Raw genomic sequence first — 20,287 nt, forward strand, 5'->3', positions numbered from 1 at the left:
CCCATGCAGACATGAGGAGAATGTACAAACTCCACACAGACAGTGACCCAAGCCAGGAATCGAACGCAGGACCCTGGAGCTGTGAAGCAGCAGTGCTACCGTGCCATGTTAAATTGAACATGGTTCAATTTAAGCTTGTTATAGACAAGGAAACAGACAAACTGCAAAAAAGTGTTTTGGATTGGGTGAAGGGCAGATTTTAGGAAGAGAAATCAGGATCTGGCCAAGGTAGACTGGGAACAGCTACTAATGGGAAAATCTACAGGAAAGCAGTGGGGGGCATTCAAAGAGAAAATGGGGAAGGTGCAAGCCCAGCATCTTCCTTTCAGGGTGATAGGTAGCAATAACAAGCCCAGAGAACCATGGATGACCACAGATATTCAGGATACAATGAAGAGGAAAAGAAAAGCTTTTAAAAAAGTATAAGGGGAGCAAATCAGTGGAGGCATTAGTGAGGTATAAAAAGTACAGGATGGATCTTAAGAAAGCAGTTAGGAACGCAAACAGGGGATATGAGAAAGCTCTGGTTGGTAAAAGTAGGGAAAATCCCAAGATGTTCTATAAATATGTCAATGGGAAGGGGATAACCAGGCAAAGAGTAGGGTCCATTAAGGATCAAGGGGGAAATCCATGGGTTGAAGCAGAGGACATTGACAGAGTGTTGAATTAATATTTCTCATCCATCTTCACCCAAGAGAATGAGGAAATGGTATGGAATTCAGGGACAGAGACTGAGGTTCTTGAGCAAACTGACATAGGGAAGGAAAAGGTAGTGGGGGTGTTGGCAGCTTTAAAAGTGGATAAGTCTCCAGATCCTGGTGTATTGTGCTCTAGGCTGCTGTGGGAGGCAAGGGAGGGGATTTCACGGGCTCTGACCCAAATTTTCAATTCCTCTCTAGCCACAGGAAAGGTACAGTAAGAAGTCTCACAACACCAGGTTTATTTGGTAGCACAAGCCACAAGCTTTCAGAGCACTGCTCCTTCATCAGGTGAGTGGGGGTTCTGTTGAAAAACGGAGCATATAAAGACAAACTCAAGTTACAAAATAATGGTTGGAATGCGAGTCTTTACAGGTAATCAAGTCTTAAAAAGGTACAATGTGAGTGGAGAGAGGGTTAAGCACAGATTAAAGAGAAGTGTATTACCTCCAGCCAGGACAGTCAGTGAGATTTTGCAAGCCCAGGCAAGTCATGGGGGTTACAGATAGTATGACATGAACACAAGATCCCAATTGAGACCTCCTCACATGAGCAGAACTTGGCTCCCAGTTTCTGCTCGGTGATTCTGCATTGTCATGCATCGAGAAGGCCACGTTGGAGAACGCTTACCCGAAGATCAGAGGCTGAATGCCCGTGACTACCATAGTGTTCCCCAACAGGAAGAGAACACTCTTGCCTGGTGATTGTCCAGTGGTGTTCAATCATCCGTTGTCGTAGCATCTGAAATGCCTCAGGACATGAAGGGGGAGATGCCAGGTGATTGGAAAACAGCAGTATCGTTCTGCTATTTAAGAAGTGTTGTAGAGATAAACCAGGCAACTGCAGACCAGTGAGTCTCACATCAGTGATATGTTTTGGCGTTTATTGGTAGGGGGATTGAATTTAGGAGTCGCAGTGTCATGTTGCAACTGTACACAACTCTGGTGCGGCCGCACTTGGAGTACTGTGTGCAGTTCTGGTCCCCACATTACAGGAAGGATGTGGAGGCTTTGGAGAGGGTGCAGAGGAGGTTTACCAGGATGTTGCCTGGTATGGAGGGGAGGTCTTATGAGGAGAGACTGAGGGATTTGGGGTTGTTTTCACTGGAAAGAAGGCGGCTAAGAGGGGATCTTATTGAAACATGTAAGATGATTAGAGGTTTAGATAGGGTGGACAGTGATAGCCTTTTTCCTCGGATAGAGAAAGCTAGCACGAGGGGGCATGGCTTTAAATTAAGGGGGGGGTAGTTATAGGACGAATGTCAGGGGTAGGTTCTTTACCCAGAGGGTGGTGAGGGATTGGAATGCCCTGCCTGCTGCGGTTGTAAATGCACCTAGTTTGGGGGCATTTAAGAGGTCCGTAGATAGGTTTATGGACGAAAAGGGATTGGTTTAGGTTAGAGGGTCATTGTTTTTTTAACTGGTCGGCACAACATCGTGGGCCGAAGGGCCTGTTCTGCGCTGTAATGTTCTATGTTCTATGTATCTATTAAAAAAAATCTGAAAGACAGCATCTATCTCCACTTGGAGAGGCAAAGCTTGATCAAGGATAGTCAGCTTGGCTTCATCAGAGTGAGGGTGTGCCTAACAAATTCGATTGAATTTTTTGAGGTGGTGATCAGGTGTGTAGACAAGGGTAGTGCCATTGATGCAGTTTACATAGATTTCAGCAAAGCTTTTGACAAGGTCCCACTTAGGATACAGGAGAAATTGATAAAATGAATTCAAAATTGGCTCAGTTATAGGAGACAGAGGATGATGACAGAAGGCTGCTTTAGTGACTGGAAGCCAGTGGCATACCACAGACATCTGTGTTGGTCCCCCTAACATTTGTGATTTATATAAATGGCGTTAATAATTATGTGGGGGTAGAATTGGAGAAGTTTTCAGATAACAAAGATTGAAAGGGTGGTTAACTGTGAAGTTGAGTGTCTTGGGCTACAAGATGATTTAGATGGAATGGTCAAATTGGAGATAGAACTTAACCCTGAAAAGTGAGAGGTGATACACTTTGGAAGGAGTAATTTAACAAATAAGTACTCCATGAATGGTAGGACACAAGGAGGTTCGGTGGAACAAAGGGACCTTGGCATGTTTGTCCACAGATCTCTGAAGGTGGAAGGACATGTTAGTAGGGTGGTGAAAAAGGCAAATGGGACACTTGCTTTTATCAGTCAAGGCATAGATCACAAAAGCAGGGAAGTCTGGTATAGAACTTAGGCGAGGCCTCAACTAGAGTGTCGTGGGCAGTTCTGGCCACCACATTATCAAAAGGATGTGATTGCACTGGAGGGGGTACAGAGGACATTCACCAGGATGCTGCCTGGGATGGAACATTTAAGTTATAAAAGAGAGGTTGCATAAGCTTGGGTTGTTTTTGTTGGAGCAGAGAAGACTGAGGGGTTACCTGATCAAGTTGTACAAGATTATGAACAACATGGACAGAGTGGAGAAGGAGCAGCTGTTCCCCCTAGTTGAAGGGTCAGCCACAAGGGAACATAGGTTCAAGTTGAAGGGCAGGAGGTTTAAGTTTATTTATTAGTGTCACAAGTAGGCTTACATTAACACTGTAATGAAGTTACTGTGAAAATCCCCTAATCACCACACGCTGGCGCCTGTTCAGGTACACTGACGGAGAATTTAGCATGGTGGTGGTGGTGGTGGTGGTGGTGGTGGTGGTGGTGGTGGGGGGGAATGTGAGGAAAAGCTTTCTTACCCAAAGGGTGATAGTCAGGGAGGGTGAGTGAGGCAGGTTGCCTCACACCCTTTAAAAAGTATCTGGATGAGTACTTGGCATATCATAGTATTCAGGGCTATGGGCTACTTGCTGGCAGATCAGATTAGATGAGAGTTCAGGTGTTTCTAATGAGTTGGGTGCGGACTCAATGGGCTGAAGGGCCTCTTCTGCGCTGTACAATTCTCTGACAAGTATTTATGAAATACTTTTCCTCTAAAAATCAAAGACAATGCTTCATCTACAATTCTGAGGGTGCATGAGGCAGTAAATCAATGTCTCCTCACCATTATTCAGTACAAGAAATCACAGCCCCTACTTCAGATAGAGAATCATCACATTCTAATTTAATCTGTTCGGACACATCATAACGTACGAGCATCATACCATCTACCAATAGACTTTTACACAACAGGAATGCCTCATCACACTGCCCTGTCCAATTCCTCAGAACACCCTTCCTCCAGAGTCCCATTAATGGATGCAATAAGGTTGTCAAATTTGGTTTTTAACCAAATTTAGTAATTCACTAGGATCCAAGGAGGATCTGAGCTCAGGGATATTCCAAGCATGTGGCACATTTCCTATTACTTCTACCTTACTCTCAATAGGGCGTAATCCATTTTTACTGACCATGGCCCACAAAGTTGTGAAGTATTACACATTTGAAGAATAGAACACTACTCCCTGAATGCCTTACAAAATTTGGTTCACATCCCTAAAAATTCCAGGGCCTGAAGAAACACTAAATGACAGCCTATTAAACCGAAATAGACATGTGCGTATTATCAAATATGACTTAGACTCGTACTGCAGATAGTCATTTGGCAGATCCACTTTTGAAAGAAATCTGGCTTCCTGACAACATTGAACTGATCCTTCACATTTGGCAAAGTATCAAGTAGATTCTAGTACCTGATTTACACTCACGTTATAATCACCGCATATTCTTACTCTTATCATCTACCTTGGCACCATTACGATGGGAACAGCCTATTTATTCTGTTCTAATTTAGAGATCATGTTCTGAGTCTCAAGTCTAAGTTCCCCCTTAGAGCTTAGGGTACAGGGTGAGGCCTTAAATAAACTGGTCGTGCATTCCTCTGAACCCATACATTGACTTTATACCCCTGAAATCAGTTGGCTGATTTCACTAAACACCTGAGTGTGTTTGGCAATCATGTCATCACGTGTTGTGAATTTTGGTTCTATGCATTAAAGCTCATTCCAGTTTTATTTACCAGTTTCTCCCTAACAAGGCTGGTTTTTCACTCTTCCACTATCATGATGTGCAATTTTGCTTGTTTGTCTGTGACTGGAATGGAAACATTTTCCATTATGGGAATTTTCTCTCTTCTATTATTTCATAATTCTATGCTTGATTTCTCCAGTTGATGTTGACTCAGTTTTTCACTGTTTTCTGGAGCTCCATCCAATGCTACCAGGACTACGATGCCCACGGATGTTCCACTGGACATCCCAATGCTTTGGGTCATTGGGGTCTCCACCAACCTCTCACTGGCTTCGTGCTGTTTGACAGTGTCTGCGCTTTCCTCCAGTTACATTTTTCAATGTTCCTCGGCAAGATGATCCTGTCTTGCAGCTGCACTACACTACCTTCAGGAATGGGCAATTCTATGCCCAATGTTGGCCTAAACACTGTTAGCAGGACATTGTCATACTTCTAACAGCTATTGATGGGGCTTTCGACTTACTCAGTTGCAACTTATTTAATTCAGCAGATGACTGGTGGTTATTAACTCTGGCTTCCCTCCAATCACATTCCAGCATGCCCATGGACAATGCTGTTTAGCAAGCAGTACCGAAAATTAACTTTGGCAATGTCAGCAACTTACTGCAAAATGCATTCGATTTTTAAACCATGTACAAATCTGTCCTGCGATGCTGTCTTGAAATTCTCAAGTTACAATGGCTGGACAGCTTTTCAAAACCACGATAAATTCTCCAATTTTTTCACTGGGCACAAATACCTGGCTTCAGGAATCTCCAATATCAGCATGGTTGTGTTGCTTAAGCTTTCACAAAACGTAACCTTTGGTTTAGCAGGGACAAGCAAAATTTGTGTTTCATATACTTTTGAGCCCGCTGCTAATAAAAATATCACCCTTGTCCCACCGCCTGATTAACAGCAGGACTATTAGCAGTGACAAATAGCTCAAGCTGCTCCACATACTCTTGTTTACAGCTGTACTCTCCTTGGCAATAATCCTGTTGATCCAGCCATCTTCGAAGGTCAGTCCACCCACACATAACAGCCATATCTCCAAGATCAGACTTTTATGTCTGTTGGTCTGCAATTCCTTTGCTTGTTCTTTTGTCGTAGCCGAAAGCCACGAGAGTCCCAAAGTTCACAGGTTTAATTGCTGGTCAATATGAAGTTCATTGAAGCAGTTACAATGTTATAATAGGTCTTAGCATCACTAATCTAAGAGAGAAAACAAATTAGTCAAGGTCCCTGCTCCCAATTATATTCAACAACTGCTGCTGAAAAGGGTATGTAAATGGCAGGAAAGGGAACCTCAAAGCGAGTTTGCCAGGGATTTCCTCCTCCACTCCCCTCTAAACCTCCTGCCCCTCACCTTAAACTTGCGTTCCTTTGTCACTGACCCTTCAACTAAGAGGAACAGCTGTTCCATATCCACCCCAAGTCCCGCATAACCTCGTACCTCAATCAGGTCACCCCTTGGTACTCTCTGCTCCAGTGAAAACAACACAAGTCTATCCAATTTCTCTTCATAACACATGTTTCAACCCCGGCAACATCCTGGTGAATCTCTTCTGCACCCCCTCCAGTGCAATCACGTCCTTCTAATAATGTGACAATCAGAACTGCACATAGTACTCCAACTGTGACCTTACTAAAGTTCGATACAACCCCTACATGACTTCACTGCTTTTACAATCTATGACTCAATTGACAAAGGCAGCACCTCACCAACATTCCCCTCCGCCTTCAGAGATCCATGGACAAACACATCAAGCTCCTCAGATCTTCCTAGTGTCATGCTATTGTCTAATTCGAAATGGCCAAAGAAAGGTCTCTGCTATGGCCTGATGAGAAACATGGCTAACTTAGGACAGAAGGTTTAACTCCAGCTGAGGAAGTGGACTGCTCTGTTTACCTGTCAATGTCTTTGGTTTTATGATGGGTAATAAAGTCATTTAAAAAAAAATCAAACAGATAGGAACCAGAAGGCTGATTTTAGGTATTAAGGCAGCTTAGGACACTGTCCTAAGGTCAGCCAGCTCACACTAAACAAATCTGGATGACATGTCTATGATTAATACTTACGTGCAGAACTGCATGTTTTCCAGCCAATCTCAAAATTGGAGTTTTGAAGAACAGGTCAGAAGAGAAGAACCACAAGCTGTAAACTTGATGATGTCGGACCCTATTCCATGCCTGACCAACATGAGTGGGTAGAGCCCCTCCTACAAAACCATGAGATTACTAGTAAAATTATAGTAAATTTATAGTGATATAGGAGCATTTAACTGTGAGAGATTCAGTCTTGTAGCAGTCATAAGTATTTAAAGTTTTTCAATATTTTCCCAAAAAAGACGTAATTTGATTTAAAATTCGTGTGTCTATCAATTAACTGGAGCAAGGTTAACACCCTTCGTTGAATACTTCCTTGTCAAATTATTCCTTCCAAAATGCATCACGTTGCTTTTCAGGGTTAAATTCCAACTACCACTTATCTGCCCATTTGACCATCCCATCTACATCTTCCTGTAGTCCAAGACACCCAATTTCACTGTTAACCACCCAGCCAATCTTACAGATTTACTAATCCTACTAGCTGCCTGCCCTCCCCTTCACCCCCTCCCCCCACCCCATAGTCACCTATCATTTATATAAAAGCCGAATAACATGGGACCCAACACCAATCCCTGAGGAATGCCACTGGATACCGGCTTCCAGTAACTAAAGCAGCCTTCTGCCATTACCCTCTGCCTCAAAAAACTGAGCCAATTTTGAATCCACCTTATCAAATCACTCTCTATCCCATGTGTATTTGCCTTCTTTATGAGTCTCCCATGTGGAACCTTGTCAAATGTTTTGCTGAATTCATATAAAGCTATATATCTGCACCACCCTCATCTACTCACCTGGTCACCTCTTCAAAAAAATACAATCGACATTAATGAAGGCATTAAAATTAACATCATTATTGTGCTAAGTTCCTTGAAGATGCATACTGGAGGTGGGAAGCTTCAATCAAAAAGACTGGTAGCTATGTGGGCAAGTGTGCATGATGGAAATAGTGTGACTAAAAGGAGTAATTAAGGGTGATCAAAGGGGCTTTTTCCAAAACTTTAATGATATACAGACTGGAAACAAAAACAGAAATTCAAAGCTAAACCTTTTAAAACAGCTGGTCCGGTGAACGTCTATCAAATGTGCTTCTTATCAGGGCATAGCAACCTAATTCATTTCAGCCTAGATCCTGTATAGAGAAGCATGAAGTGAGGTGAAAGATACTGCTTATGGGAAATTATTTTAAAAATGCTCTGAGTTTTCAGAATTCTGCTGAATAAAAGAGCAGTAATTTTTTTTTTAAATATTCAAAGCTCTGATTCTAGTGTTGCCTTTAAAAATTCCTGCTTTTTTTTCCCATATTCTGCAAGACCTGCCATTTGTCTATGAAAACTAGTATCACAAATTACCCAGGTTTCTAATGAGCAGAAAATATCATGTTACGTTAACTATGGATTAAATATTACATTATTTTCTTTGAATACAAATTATGACAAGCTAGACTTATTAATAATAAATAACAAGTTAAATTTATTTCTTTGGAACTCACAATCAACACCACGGATAATTTCACGACAATGACTCCCAGTTCAGTAATGCCTCCTCATCCTTCTTTGCAAACTTCTCCATGACCTTGCCATTCTCTGTCATCTTCTCTAGCCTCGCAACCCTCCAAGATATCCGCACTCCTTTAATTCCAGCCTCTTGAGCACACACAATTTTATTTGCACCACCACTGTGACTATGTCTTCAACTGCCCTATACCCAAAGCTCTGGAGTTACCTGCCTATATCTTTCTGCCTCTGTACTTCTCTTTCCTCCTTTAAGATATTTCTGAAGTCCGATCTCTTTGCATTTGGCCATTTGTCCCAATATCCCCTCGTGCAGCTTGGTGTCAAATTTGCTTTGTATTGCTCCCGGTGAAGCATAGAAAAGCTACAGCACAATACAGGCCCTTCGGCCCACAACATGTCCCGACCTCAGAGATTACTAGGCTTACCTATAACCCTCTATCTTACTATCTTCCATGTATTTATCTAAAAGTCTCTTAAAAGACCCCATCAAATCCACCTCCATCACCGTTGCTGGCAGCCCATTCCATGCACACAACACTCAGTGAAAAAAAAACTTACCCCTAACATCTCCTCTGTATCTACTCCCCAGCACCTTAAACCGATATCCTCTTGTGGCAACCATTTCAGCCCTGGGAAAAGCCTCTGACTATCCACTCAATCAATGCCTCTCAACATCTTATACACCTCTATCAGATCACCCCTCATCCTTTGTCTCTCCAAGGAGAAAGCGTTTGAGTTTTTATTATCTTAGGAGGCACTATATAATTACATGTCGCTCTTTTAGATTTAAAAAAATTATTAATCAGTATTCCTTCAGATTATGTGATTGAGAAAGAATTACTTATGTTAACACCCCCTGTCAACACTAGAATTCAGTTTCTTGGGCTGCATTTTGTTCATGTCCTGTGGTGAGACTTTAAGCCTCACGTCAGACCAGAGTGCTACTCCTGAGCCAAGACTGGCACCAGTACTGAAGAGTGCACAAATCCAACCCAGACAAATTAATTTCAGACAATGAAATTCAGGGTATGGAGGTCCATGACTTTTGCTACTACCTCGATTGAAAGTAACTTAACAACTGCACAGATGGGAAAATTACAAGTTTCCTGGGCGAGTAGAAATTTCCTCCAGTTAATTATTGGGAAAACTGAAGCCATTTATTTTGGGTCCCTCTTCCAAGCTGTTTAATAGGTACTATCTCCAACGGTCTCCCAGGCAACAATCTGAGATCAAGTCAGTCTGTTTGTAATCTTGGTGTCATATTCCAGCCCAAGGTCATTATTTACACCTTCGTAACATTGCTAGAATTTGCCCCTGTTTTAACTCATCTTCTGATTAAACCCTCAACCACGGCCCCACTGCCTCTAGACTTAACTATTCCAACACAGTCCTGGCTGGTCTCCCACATTCTACCCTCTGAAAACTTGAGGTCATTCATAACTCTGTCTTTTTTTTAAAACTGTCACCAAGTTTCATTCCCCTAACACCCATGCTCCTGATCGTGCAACGCCTTGATTTTAGAATTTTCATTCTCATTTTCAAAACTCTCCATGACCGTGCACCTAATTTTCTTCAACCCCAAAAACATCTGAAATCCCAGCACTCCTCTAACTCTGGCCTTTAGTACATTCACCGATATTAACTGCCCCACCAGTGGAGGATGTGCCTTCAGTTGCCCAAGTTCCAAGCTCTGGAATATCCTCCCCACACCTCAACTTTCCTCTTGCAAATTCACTTCATAAAACCTTCCTCTTTAACAAAGCTTTTGATTATCTGTCTTATTATCTCCTGATGTAGCTCGTGTCATATAATGCTCCTGTTAAATTATGTTAAAAGATGCCATATTGGTTGTCAATATTTCTTAAATTTCTTACTGCAAAAGAAATGCTGAACTAGCAGAGAATTACAAAACAATGTTCTGAAATCTGCTTTTGAAATCAGTCAAGTGAGTCAATGAAAACAAACCACAAAATCTTGCAAAATGTAGATTCTTTATGAGCCATGTTAAAGTCAACTGTCAGAATAAGAAATAATGCTGGGGGGCTTTTACTGGAAATATTTTTAGAATGCCTGCCATCACATTTAATCATGAAAATTTTTATTTAATATCTTTACAAAACCATAAAACTCTCCAACTGTAAGATCAAAAATTTTTTAAAGTTCACTATTTTAAGGAACACTGTTACATTGCATTTTACTCCCCTTTATCAAGGAAACTATATACGTAAAGCTGCAATAAATGCACCAGATTTTACCATTTATATGTAAATAATTATGTCTAGTCCAAAAGCAGTTTCCCATTCTCTTGGATGATTAGTTCATTGATTTGCAATTAAGAAACTCACTAACGATAAGGCCATTCACATATGTAAAACAATGAAGTCCCGGAGCCATTCGAAAAACATTTGGAGCTTTCTCTTGGAAAATGACAACTGCTGGTAGCTACTAAGTTGTCATAGACACATTTTTAAAGTAACATGCAGCTCTGGATAAATGCATTGAACCACTGACAGTAGCTCGATACTGACTAAAAGTATCAGGGGCAGGATTTTCAAAACTGACGCTGATAGCTCGAGTCAGGAAATTTTCAATCTCGGCTTAAAGAGCTGTTAGGCCCAATTTTCACTCTGGGGAGGCAGATATTGATTAGAATTGGGCCCATTAGCCTTAGAAGCATATCGTCAAGTAGTCACAGGTACAAGCAAGTGCCAAGGTGGGCTGACTAGAAGACCTGTCAGGCAAAGTTCTCTGGGAATTTGTAACTTGTTAGGTTCTTTAGCCTTCACCAGTACTAGCACAACACCTCTCCTCCCCACACCATCCATGAACATCCCCATTGCCACTCCATGCAAACTCATGTCCCCCAATCAACCCTCCCATGCCACCTCCATAGCCACTCACCTAATACCACTGCGGGCAGACCTCCAGAGTTAGGTGGACAGGAAAAAAAAAGGAAACTTCTAAATCTAGAAGCATAGAAGATAGCAACAGGAGGAAGCCATTTAGCCCTTTGAGTCTGCTCCACCATTCATTACGATCATGGCTGATTGTCCAACTCAATAGCCTAATTCTGCATTCTTCCCATAATCTTTGATTCCTTTTGCCTCAAATGCTATATCTAGATACCTCTTGAATACATTCTATGTTTTGGCATCAACTATTTCCTGTGGTAATGAATTCCAAAGGCTCACCATTCTTTGGGTGAAGCAATGTCTCCTTACCTCCATCCTAAATGGTTTACCCAGAATCCTCAGACTCTGACCCCTGGTTCTGGACTCTCCCACCATTGGGAACATCCTCCCTGCATCTAACCTGTCTAGTCCTGTAAGAATTTTATAAGTCTCTATGAGATCCCCTCCTCATTCATCTGAACTCCAGCAAAAACAATCTTAACCTAGTCAATCTCTCCTCATACATCAGCAGAATCTAATGCAGCTCGCATTCATACATACTTAATAATGGAGAAGAGAAGCTCCATTCATGAAACCCATTTAAAGACTTTTAATTTCAATATTCAACCAACATCAAACAAAAGCAAATTACTACTCAAGCTAATCCTTTAATAGCCTCTTAACTGTCAAAATGTGAACTTAGCTGAAATAACTGTACCTTATGAAACTCCACCAAGTATTCCTAATAACATAATAACAGCCCTTGGAAAATGTCAAAGAACAATTAAAACTGAAATACTATTAATATGGTAGAACAAACCCCAGAAATTACATATAGACATGGTGAACTTTTAAATAAGACATGCATTTTTTTAAAAAAAGAGACATACAAGCCAAAGATGGCTGAGGATGTAAATTCTACGAAAGTTTCTTTGTGGGTGATACCAAGTCCTGAGAGACAATGGGATATCATACTGTTTTTCCCAGACAGAGCCATGTTAAAGGCAAAAAGCAACTAACTGTAATCTCCTGTAGAGAGGACAGAAGCTGGTTATCCTTTCAGCAAGAATCGTGTCATGCAAACTATCTTCCAGACTTTTTGAATTTTCACCTTCCAAGAATATACAGGAGACTGGGATTAAAAAGCCAACTTCAAACTTGGTCAGTGTGGACCAGTGCTAGGTGCGTAGGAGTGTGTGACATGGAAGCAAGGAAAGATATTAGCAGTCACAGGTAAAATTAAAGTCTTCCACTCTCCCTCTGACTGCTTGAAGCAGCCATGTTGACAAAGCCGCAGCTAAGTAGGAGGCAGAAAAACTCCTCTCAGCTATGCTGTAGAACCTGGGAATCTCAAATCCAACTACTAAACAGGTGAAGTCAGTGCTACTGGAACCACTAATCTCAAATGGCGGCAATCATAGTATCCTACAGTGCAGAAGGAGGCCATTCAGCCCATTGATCTGCACCAACCACAATCCTACCTAGGCCCTATCCCCATAACCCCACGCATTTACCCTAGCCAGTTCCCCAACACTAAGGGGCAATTTAACTTGGCCAACACACGTAACCTGCACATCTTTGGATTATGGGACAAAACTGGAGAACCCAGAGGAAAGCCACGCAGAAATGGGGAGAATGTGCAAACTCCACACAGCCAGTGGCCCAAGCCAGGAATCGAACCTGGGTCTCTGGTGTTGTGAGGCAGCAATGCTAACCACTGAGACATCGTACCACCCAATGTTTCACCATTGACAGCTCCTGTACAAGTCAAAGACTGATCTGTATACCTTTAAAACAAAACTTATTTTTAGGCTTCTCATTTCTAACCTGTGCGTGTGTATTTTATTGCTAATGGGATTCTTTGGCCTCATTTGTTTTGAGCAAAAGCAGAAAATTTGGCATTCCCGACAAAACTCTGTTCATTTTCAAAGGCACCAAAAAATCCCAACCACAAACAAGGATGGACAATTTCAACCAACATTTAGGTAGCTAATAAACTCACTCTTTTAAATTGACTTCTTTTAAAACATAAATTCATTGGGACTAGGAAAAGGTATCCACAGGAGACAGGATCATTTTGAATTAATCATGTTATAGAATCATAGAATGCTACAGTGCAGGAGGCTATTCGGCCCATCAACTCTGCACCCACCATAATCCTACCTATTTTATGGATATAGGCCCTATATCCATAATCCCATGCATTTACCCTGGCTAGTCCTTCAACACTAACAGACAATTTAGCATGTCCAATCCACCTAACCTGCATATCTTTGGATCATGATGTGGGTATGCCGGCGTTGGACTGGCGTAAACACAGTAAAAAGTCTGACAACACCAGGTTTTAGTCCAACCGATTTATTTGATAATACTCACAAGCTTTCGAGGTTTCACCTGACGAAGAGGGAAACCTCGAAAGCTTGTGAGTATTATCAAATAAATCGGTTGGACTAAAACCTGGTGTTGTCAGACTTTTTACTATCTTTGGATCAACCAAGAGGATTGAGTAACAAAATAGAGCCAGTTCACTTCTTCTCACTGGGGGGGGCATAACAATTTGAGGATATCCTATCTGATATTTAACAAATAGAAGGATCTTATGCAGGAAGTACCAATTGCAATATGAAATCGAAAAAGTACATTTCCAAAATTTTAGATTATGACTAATGCATTGCTGTTTTCAAACGTATTTAATAACGTGGGCTGGTGAATAAAAATAGATACAAAATATTAATTTGCTATTTTCCTATAACCATTATAGTCTTGCCAACATCTTGCCACAGCACGCCCACATTCCCCTTTGCCATTTCCCTTCCCTTAACAGATTTAAATATTGTTAACAGGTTCTATTTCTTTTTGCACCTCATTACTTTCTTTATATGTCTTTGCAACCCAGCAGAACAGTACTTCAAGGAGGAAGGATCACCACCACCTTCTCATGATACTTAGCAATGAGCAATAAAATCTGCCTTGTCAGCATCACCTACATCCTGAAAGCAAAATAAAAAGTTAAATTGCCTGTTTCTGAGAGCAATGCAGTGACCCATGATAGAAATGTGTAAGTTGACAGGCAATAAAATAGACTCCTCACTGATGCTACACACAATTCAAAGTCTGTCAACATTCACTAACACAGATGAATAATGACTTACACAAGGTATCTGAAGGCACTAGTTTCTGTGAAACAATATATGAGCAAAGATGTCAATATTTTCAAAAAGGGAGAGGAGCAGTCTGAAAGAAGCGCAAGAAAAATGCAAATCAGATTCTCCTTGTATATACCTGGTAAATCTGGTTACAATAACAGGCACATCAGCACAGTATTTTGTCCAGACCACTTGTATTGGAGTCCTCAAACTGCACTGGAGATGTACCAAGATTTTTAAAGAACAGCCCACAAAACAGGTTGAAGGCCAGCAATAATATAGTTTTACTATTCTCCTACAAGAATTAAGGGAGACCAGTCAAATAATAAGTTACTTTACTTAATGGGAATGTTAACTGTGACAGGCTGGTAAGATAATTTAGAGCACAGTGTAAGCTTCTCAATCTCCCACAACCAAAACCTCACCCCCTCCCAAAACAACTATGTACAGCCAGATAGTCATGTTTCCTACTATTCAATTTCTGTTTTAAATCTTATGTCAGAATAGAAAGGCTCAATTACAGACTAGACACCACGTCAGCTGTGCATAAGAACAGTATTCAGCTGATTTAGCTCACGATTAGGTTCACTCATAGGGTTGCTCTAGCAAACCACTACAGCCCCCTGCCAGGCATAACCACGGTCCAAAGTCTTCCAAGGATATAGTGCCTGAAAAGAGTGTGCAAGAGAGAGTGTGCAAAAGATAAGTATTTTCACCTCCCTGCAAATTAACTCCAACCATAATATGTGACTCACTTAGAATTTAGCACCACATCTGGTACTCCAACCACAAGGTAATTAATTATTGAAGTAACATTCATCTCCAAAATTTCTTCAGTTTAAAATCATAAACTCTGATCCATCTTGCTGATCAGCAGATGGATTGTAGAGAAACATGCAAAATTTAAATCATGGCAAGACTCCTGGTAGAAATAGCAATCTTCAACTAAATCTAAAGACTTAGACCTAAACCATGGGTTTTACATGTGCATCTTCTATAGTGTCATTCCAATAATCTTTCTGATAACATACCATGTTACAAATTAAAACCAGGACTTTTTGGATGCTGGCCTTCAACAAGATTGGCAATGTCATCACCAATGTGTTTTTTGGAAGCAGTATGTACACTTTTTCAATTAATATTCCAGACCATCTCCATTAACATACATCTGAAAATTCCCTGGCCAAAACCAGCTATGATTAGATGGAACCAATACCAAGATTTCTTATGTTGCTAAAATAACTTATCCTAAAATAGAGTATGGTACAAGGCTTCTCTGAATGCTGGAATTCAGAAATAATGGGTGGGATTCTCCTGCAGCATTTGCCCCAAAACTGGAAAATCCCATCCGAGGTTAATGGACCTTTGTGTGGTCCACCCCCCATCCGCTACAATTCCTGTGGCGGGCAGGATGGGAGAATTCCCTCCTAATATTATTTCTAGAATTTCTGGAAATACACAGATCAATCACAATCCAAAGAATGGGATTCATAATCAGAAACTAAAAAAAAGTTCCATAAAAATCTATAAAATATATTTTGTGTTGGACAATGGTGTCAAATTAAAAGATAACTTTATAAAGATCTAATACATCTACATATCATAGATTTACAGTGATGTGATATTTGCCATTCCCAAATGAAGGCACAAAAAAGAAATCACAATCTACACATACGCATTAACACCACACCTTCAGTATGTGAATAAGAACAGCAAACAGTGAGGGAAATTATATACTTAATTAACTAAGGTTAGTTTTGAAGCCATTAAGGATTATTTAAAAATCTTGGGTATTTATTTCAAGCATCAACATGAATCTAGAGGTGGAATTCTCCCAAGCCACCACCGATGGATTCAATGGCAGGTGAGAGAATGGGGGAAGAACCCGGCAGGGAGACTCAGAAAATGGTTTCACATCAACATAAATTTCCCGCAGGATCTTCTGCTGGTGCCCACCATGGCAGATTGAGGATCCCACTGGAGACCAGCGTAAAACTTATTTGCTTCCCGCTAATGAGCTGCAGTGAAGATCCGACCACGCATGACCGATACCTGCAATACCAGCGGGAAAACAAGGCAGCGAAAAACACATTTGGGACAACGTGGCGTACAGATGTTAGGTCTCACCTCAACAATGTCAAGGGCTGCCTTCTGAATTTGGGATGGAAGCCACTGGCAACCCTGGACCTCGGCAGTGGTTGGAGGGGGAAGGGGAGCATGACGGTACATCTTCTAGCCTAAATATTCCTGGAAGTCCAATTATGGGTCAGTGATACTGGGCATCTTTTCAATATGGAACCTGGATAAGATGGCAGATTACACACCATCAGATCTGCCTGGCATGGAATACGGTGGAATATATTCAGTTGCATCATTAATGAGGTTACAACTAGGAAATTTGATTTCTCACTGGTGTCCGCAATGGGACACACTCCATGTTACCTCCCCCAACACAGGACTTATTTCCCAGATGAGAATTCCACCCAAAATCAATTAATCCTTTCAGTACTGAAGTGTTCAAAAGCTGAGCCAAGAAACACACTCAGCTCTTCAGTTTATGCGAGTGTAAGGAACACAGTTACCTCCACTGTCCTGCTATACAAGAGAGAAGGAACTCATCAATCTTGTGATAATCAGAGGAATCTCACTCCTCTCTATAGCTGATGTAACCTTCGCCAGAATCCACTGAACCTCTTAATGCAATATCTCAACCAGGTTCAGCTGTCTGAGAGGCAGTGCAATTTCAGAAAAAGTCAAAGAACCACCAATATAATGTTTGTAGTTAGACAGCTCCAGCAAAAATGCCAAGAACAGAACATGGACCCCATTTGTTAGCCTGGCAAAGCCTTTAGTATAGTCAGGTATAAGCACCTTAATGAAGGAATTCAGCCGCCCTAGCAAATTCATCACTAAGATTTGACAGATCCATGGCAAGATGCACACATTTCTTGGATGATGGTGAGTCTTTTGGCCCATTCCCTGTCATTAATGGAATTAAATAGAGCTGCATGTTCACACCATCCCCCTTCAGCATGTTTATTCCAGCTATGCTTTCAAAAAAAAAATTCGATATGTGTTGTAACATGAACTTGTTCTCCAACGCATGGGGTAACTTTAGCCTTCCAATCAGCATGACAAAAACTGAAATAATTTTCAGCAGGAAAGCTCTATCTCAAGCCCAGGATCTCAGGCCTTAACCAGATCCTGTCAGCAATGGATAAAATCTCTTATCACAGCAGCACATTCTCACGAGTTGTCTAAATTGACAACGAGACACAGGTAAGATTCAATAAAACAAGTGCAGCCTTCAACAGACTGGGAATGAAAAGAAGCAAGTCTGCCTGCCAGCCAAATTGGAAATCTATGGTCCTGCCCATTATGCTCCAAGGTGTTCAACTAATTTCATAAAAACATAGAAAACAAATTTCTATTTTCCATGTTTCTGTGAAAATGAATGAGCATCTTGGCATGATGCTGATACAAAGTCACACTCGAGCGGCCTTCAGAACATCAAACAGAAGAACAAAATACCTGACATTGAGGTGCTTGCCTGAACTGCTAAGCATCCATACCATATTGATACAGTCACAATGAACTGGACCGGTCATGTAGCCAGAATGCCTGACATTCTCATACCAAAGTGAAACTTCTGAGTGCACTAGTGTAGGATACGTTCTCGTGATGATCAAAGGAAGTGTTGTGAACACACTCTGAAGGCTTTGCTTAGGAGTTTTGCTACTCACTTGAGTCATAGAATCCCCACAGTGGAGAAGGAGGCCATTCACCACATCAAACCTGCACTGTCAACAATCCCACCCAGCCCCTATTCCCATAACCCCATGCATTTATTTACCCTGCTAATCCCCTAACCTATATATCTTGGGACACTAAGGGGCAATTTAGCATGGCCAATCAACCTAACCCGCACATCATTGAATTGTGGGAGGAAACCACTGCAGACACGGGGAGAACGTGAAAGCTCCGCACAGACAGTCACCCAAGGCCAGAATTGAACCCAGGTCCCTGGTACTGTAAGGCAGCAGTGCTAGCCACTGTACCACCATGCCAGCCTGGGAGAAGTACACCCAGAATCACTGCACCTGGTGCAACCAAAACAAAAGTAGTATGGCCTCCTTTAAAATCAGGCACATAATCAGAAAGAGAGAGAAGAAACCCCAAGCCAGCAACCCATCCAAAACACAATCATCTGTTGTGTCCTGTTCTATTTGTAGCAAAACCTTCCAGGCACAGTCGTCTATGTAACCACAGGCACCCTAACATACACCCCAAAAAATGAACATGACCATCTTCACTCTGAAGGGCAAACATACACAACCAATCCTTCTTATAAAATTTGTGATTAGATATCAATAGTTGCTTTAAAAACAATCACGGAGCAAGGAAAGGCATGCCTATCTTGCCTTGATTGTGCTCAATTTATAATCAGACTCACCCTCAGGCAAACAAGCAAAAACTGCTGAATGAACTGAAATTTGTCACAGAGTGGCATTTTTAGAAATAACTCCATTTCAAGCTGGAATCAGACACTGCAATACAAACCAGCTAAACTGTGATTGCACTAGTTACAGTTAATGTTAATTAGAGCATTATGAAAAGGTATGGGAAAGAGCATAGATGACCAAAGCATTATTGAAATAATTTCCACCAAACACAAACCGTATCAAAAGTCTACAAGGCGGGCACATGGACCCAGAGAACCCCGTTCTGCTCTTAATTGCATGAAAGAAAGGCCCGAATAATTCAAAGCAGCGACTTCAATGTTGTATTTTTCATAACGAGAAGCACACATTGCAGAATAAATGATGGAAGTGGCTACACGAAGCTTTCTCTTTTTACCAAAAAAAAGGGAATGGGGGGGGGCAGCCTCGGATTGCCCTCCCCACTGGGAGTGAGCAGACACTGGCCGCCTGTTCTCAGCCACCGGAGACTCTGTCGTTGTACCGAGCCGACAAATTCACACACACATATATATATAATAAAAACTTACTCTGGTGCCTGGCCATCCCCCAGCTCTGTCTGCTAATACTGGGGCTCCGAATCAGCGCCCGGCCAGCCGACTTTAAAGCGTCCATAGTTGGCGAGTGCAAAGTAGTTGCGGTGGGTGTGGAGCTGCTGGGTTTCACAGTGAGTGAGTGGAATGGGTTTGAAGGACAGGCGGCGGCAGCACTCACTCACTCACTCACTCACAGAGCAGGACGCAGCGGCCGGGGACAGGGGCGCGGCTCCAGCTGCCTGTATAATCAGTGCCTGCTCACTGCACAGCAGCCTCAGGCGGCGGCTCCCTTTGGGTTTGAATGTGGTCTGCTGCTCCACTGAAAAAAAAGAGAGAATGTGGGGGAGACCTCCACCCAGAGACTGGCACCCAGTAGTTCCAGTTGAATGCCTTTCAGTGAGGGTGGGGATAGAGAGAGAGAGAGAAAGGTCATCCACCAAATGCGGAACTTTGGACTGAATTTGGATGCTGCAGTCAAACGTTATTTAGTATCCCCTGGCAGTGCTCTGCTTCTTGCCAGTATTTTTGGGGAGGGGTTGCTGTGATCACACACGCTTCTGTTTGGGAAATTGCCTTTTAACTCCGTTCGCGGCGCTGGCTATCCAATCGCCCAGGATGTTCTGTTGGGAAGTGACAGTTTGTATCCTTTAGGCACCGTTGCTTCACTTTCTAACCAGTGTTTTAGCTGGAATTAAATAAGTTGTGCTCCAACTGACGGGCTGAATTTATAGGGACATGGTACAAGACGGCATCCTGGCATTAAACTTCTGGGTCCCGCGTTCAAGGCTGACATTTCTTCTCTCTGCCTGATACCAAGTGAATGAAGTCTGACGACTTTCAAACAAATCCCCAGCGTCATGTAAAAATAAATTGGGGTGTCACTGTCATCAGTCTGGAGAATTCCAGATGCTGGAAATTCAAATGTATCCGCCAGTCAATGAAAATTAA

The 20,287-nt window shown here is 41.9% G+C and overlaps 1 protein-coding gene across 3 annotated transcripts in view; it reads right to left on the reverse strand.

Annotated features, from left to right (window-relative positions):
• The window catches only part of LOC145344964 (low density lipoprotein receptor adapter protein 1-B), a 109,116-nt gene extending 89,614 nt beyond the window's left edge, over positions 1 to 19,502 (reverse strand). For all 3 annotated transcript variants that reach the window (XR_013887011.1, XM_080192362.1, XM_080192363.1), the window contains exon 1: positions 19,334 to 19,502. Coding sequence is in view for 2 of the 3 variants with exons in the window: in XM_080192362.1 (XP_080048488.1) it covers positions 19,334 to 19,418 (85 nt within the window). In the remaining variant the exon portion in view is untranslated. The remainder of the gene's footprint in view (positions 1 to 19,333) is intronic.
• Positions 19,503 to 20,287: the final 785 nt, after the last annotated feature.

The sequence above is a fragment of the Carcharhinus amblyrhynchos genome, chromosome 7, assembly GCF_965287045.1.
Source record: "Carcharhinus amblyrhynchos chromosome 7, sCarAmb.v2.hapA, whole genome shotgun sequence".
NCBI classification, from domain to species: Eukaryota; Metazoa; Chordata; class Chondrichthyes; order Carcharhiniformes; family Carcharhinidae; genus Carcharhinus; species Carcharhinus amblyrhynchos.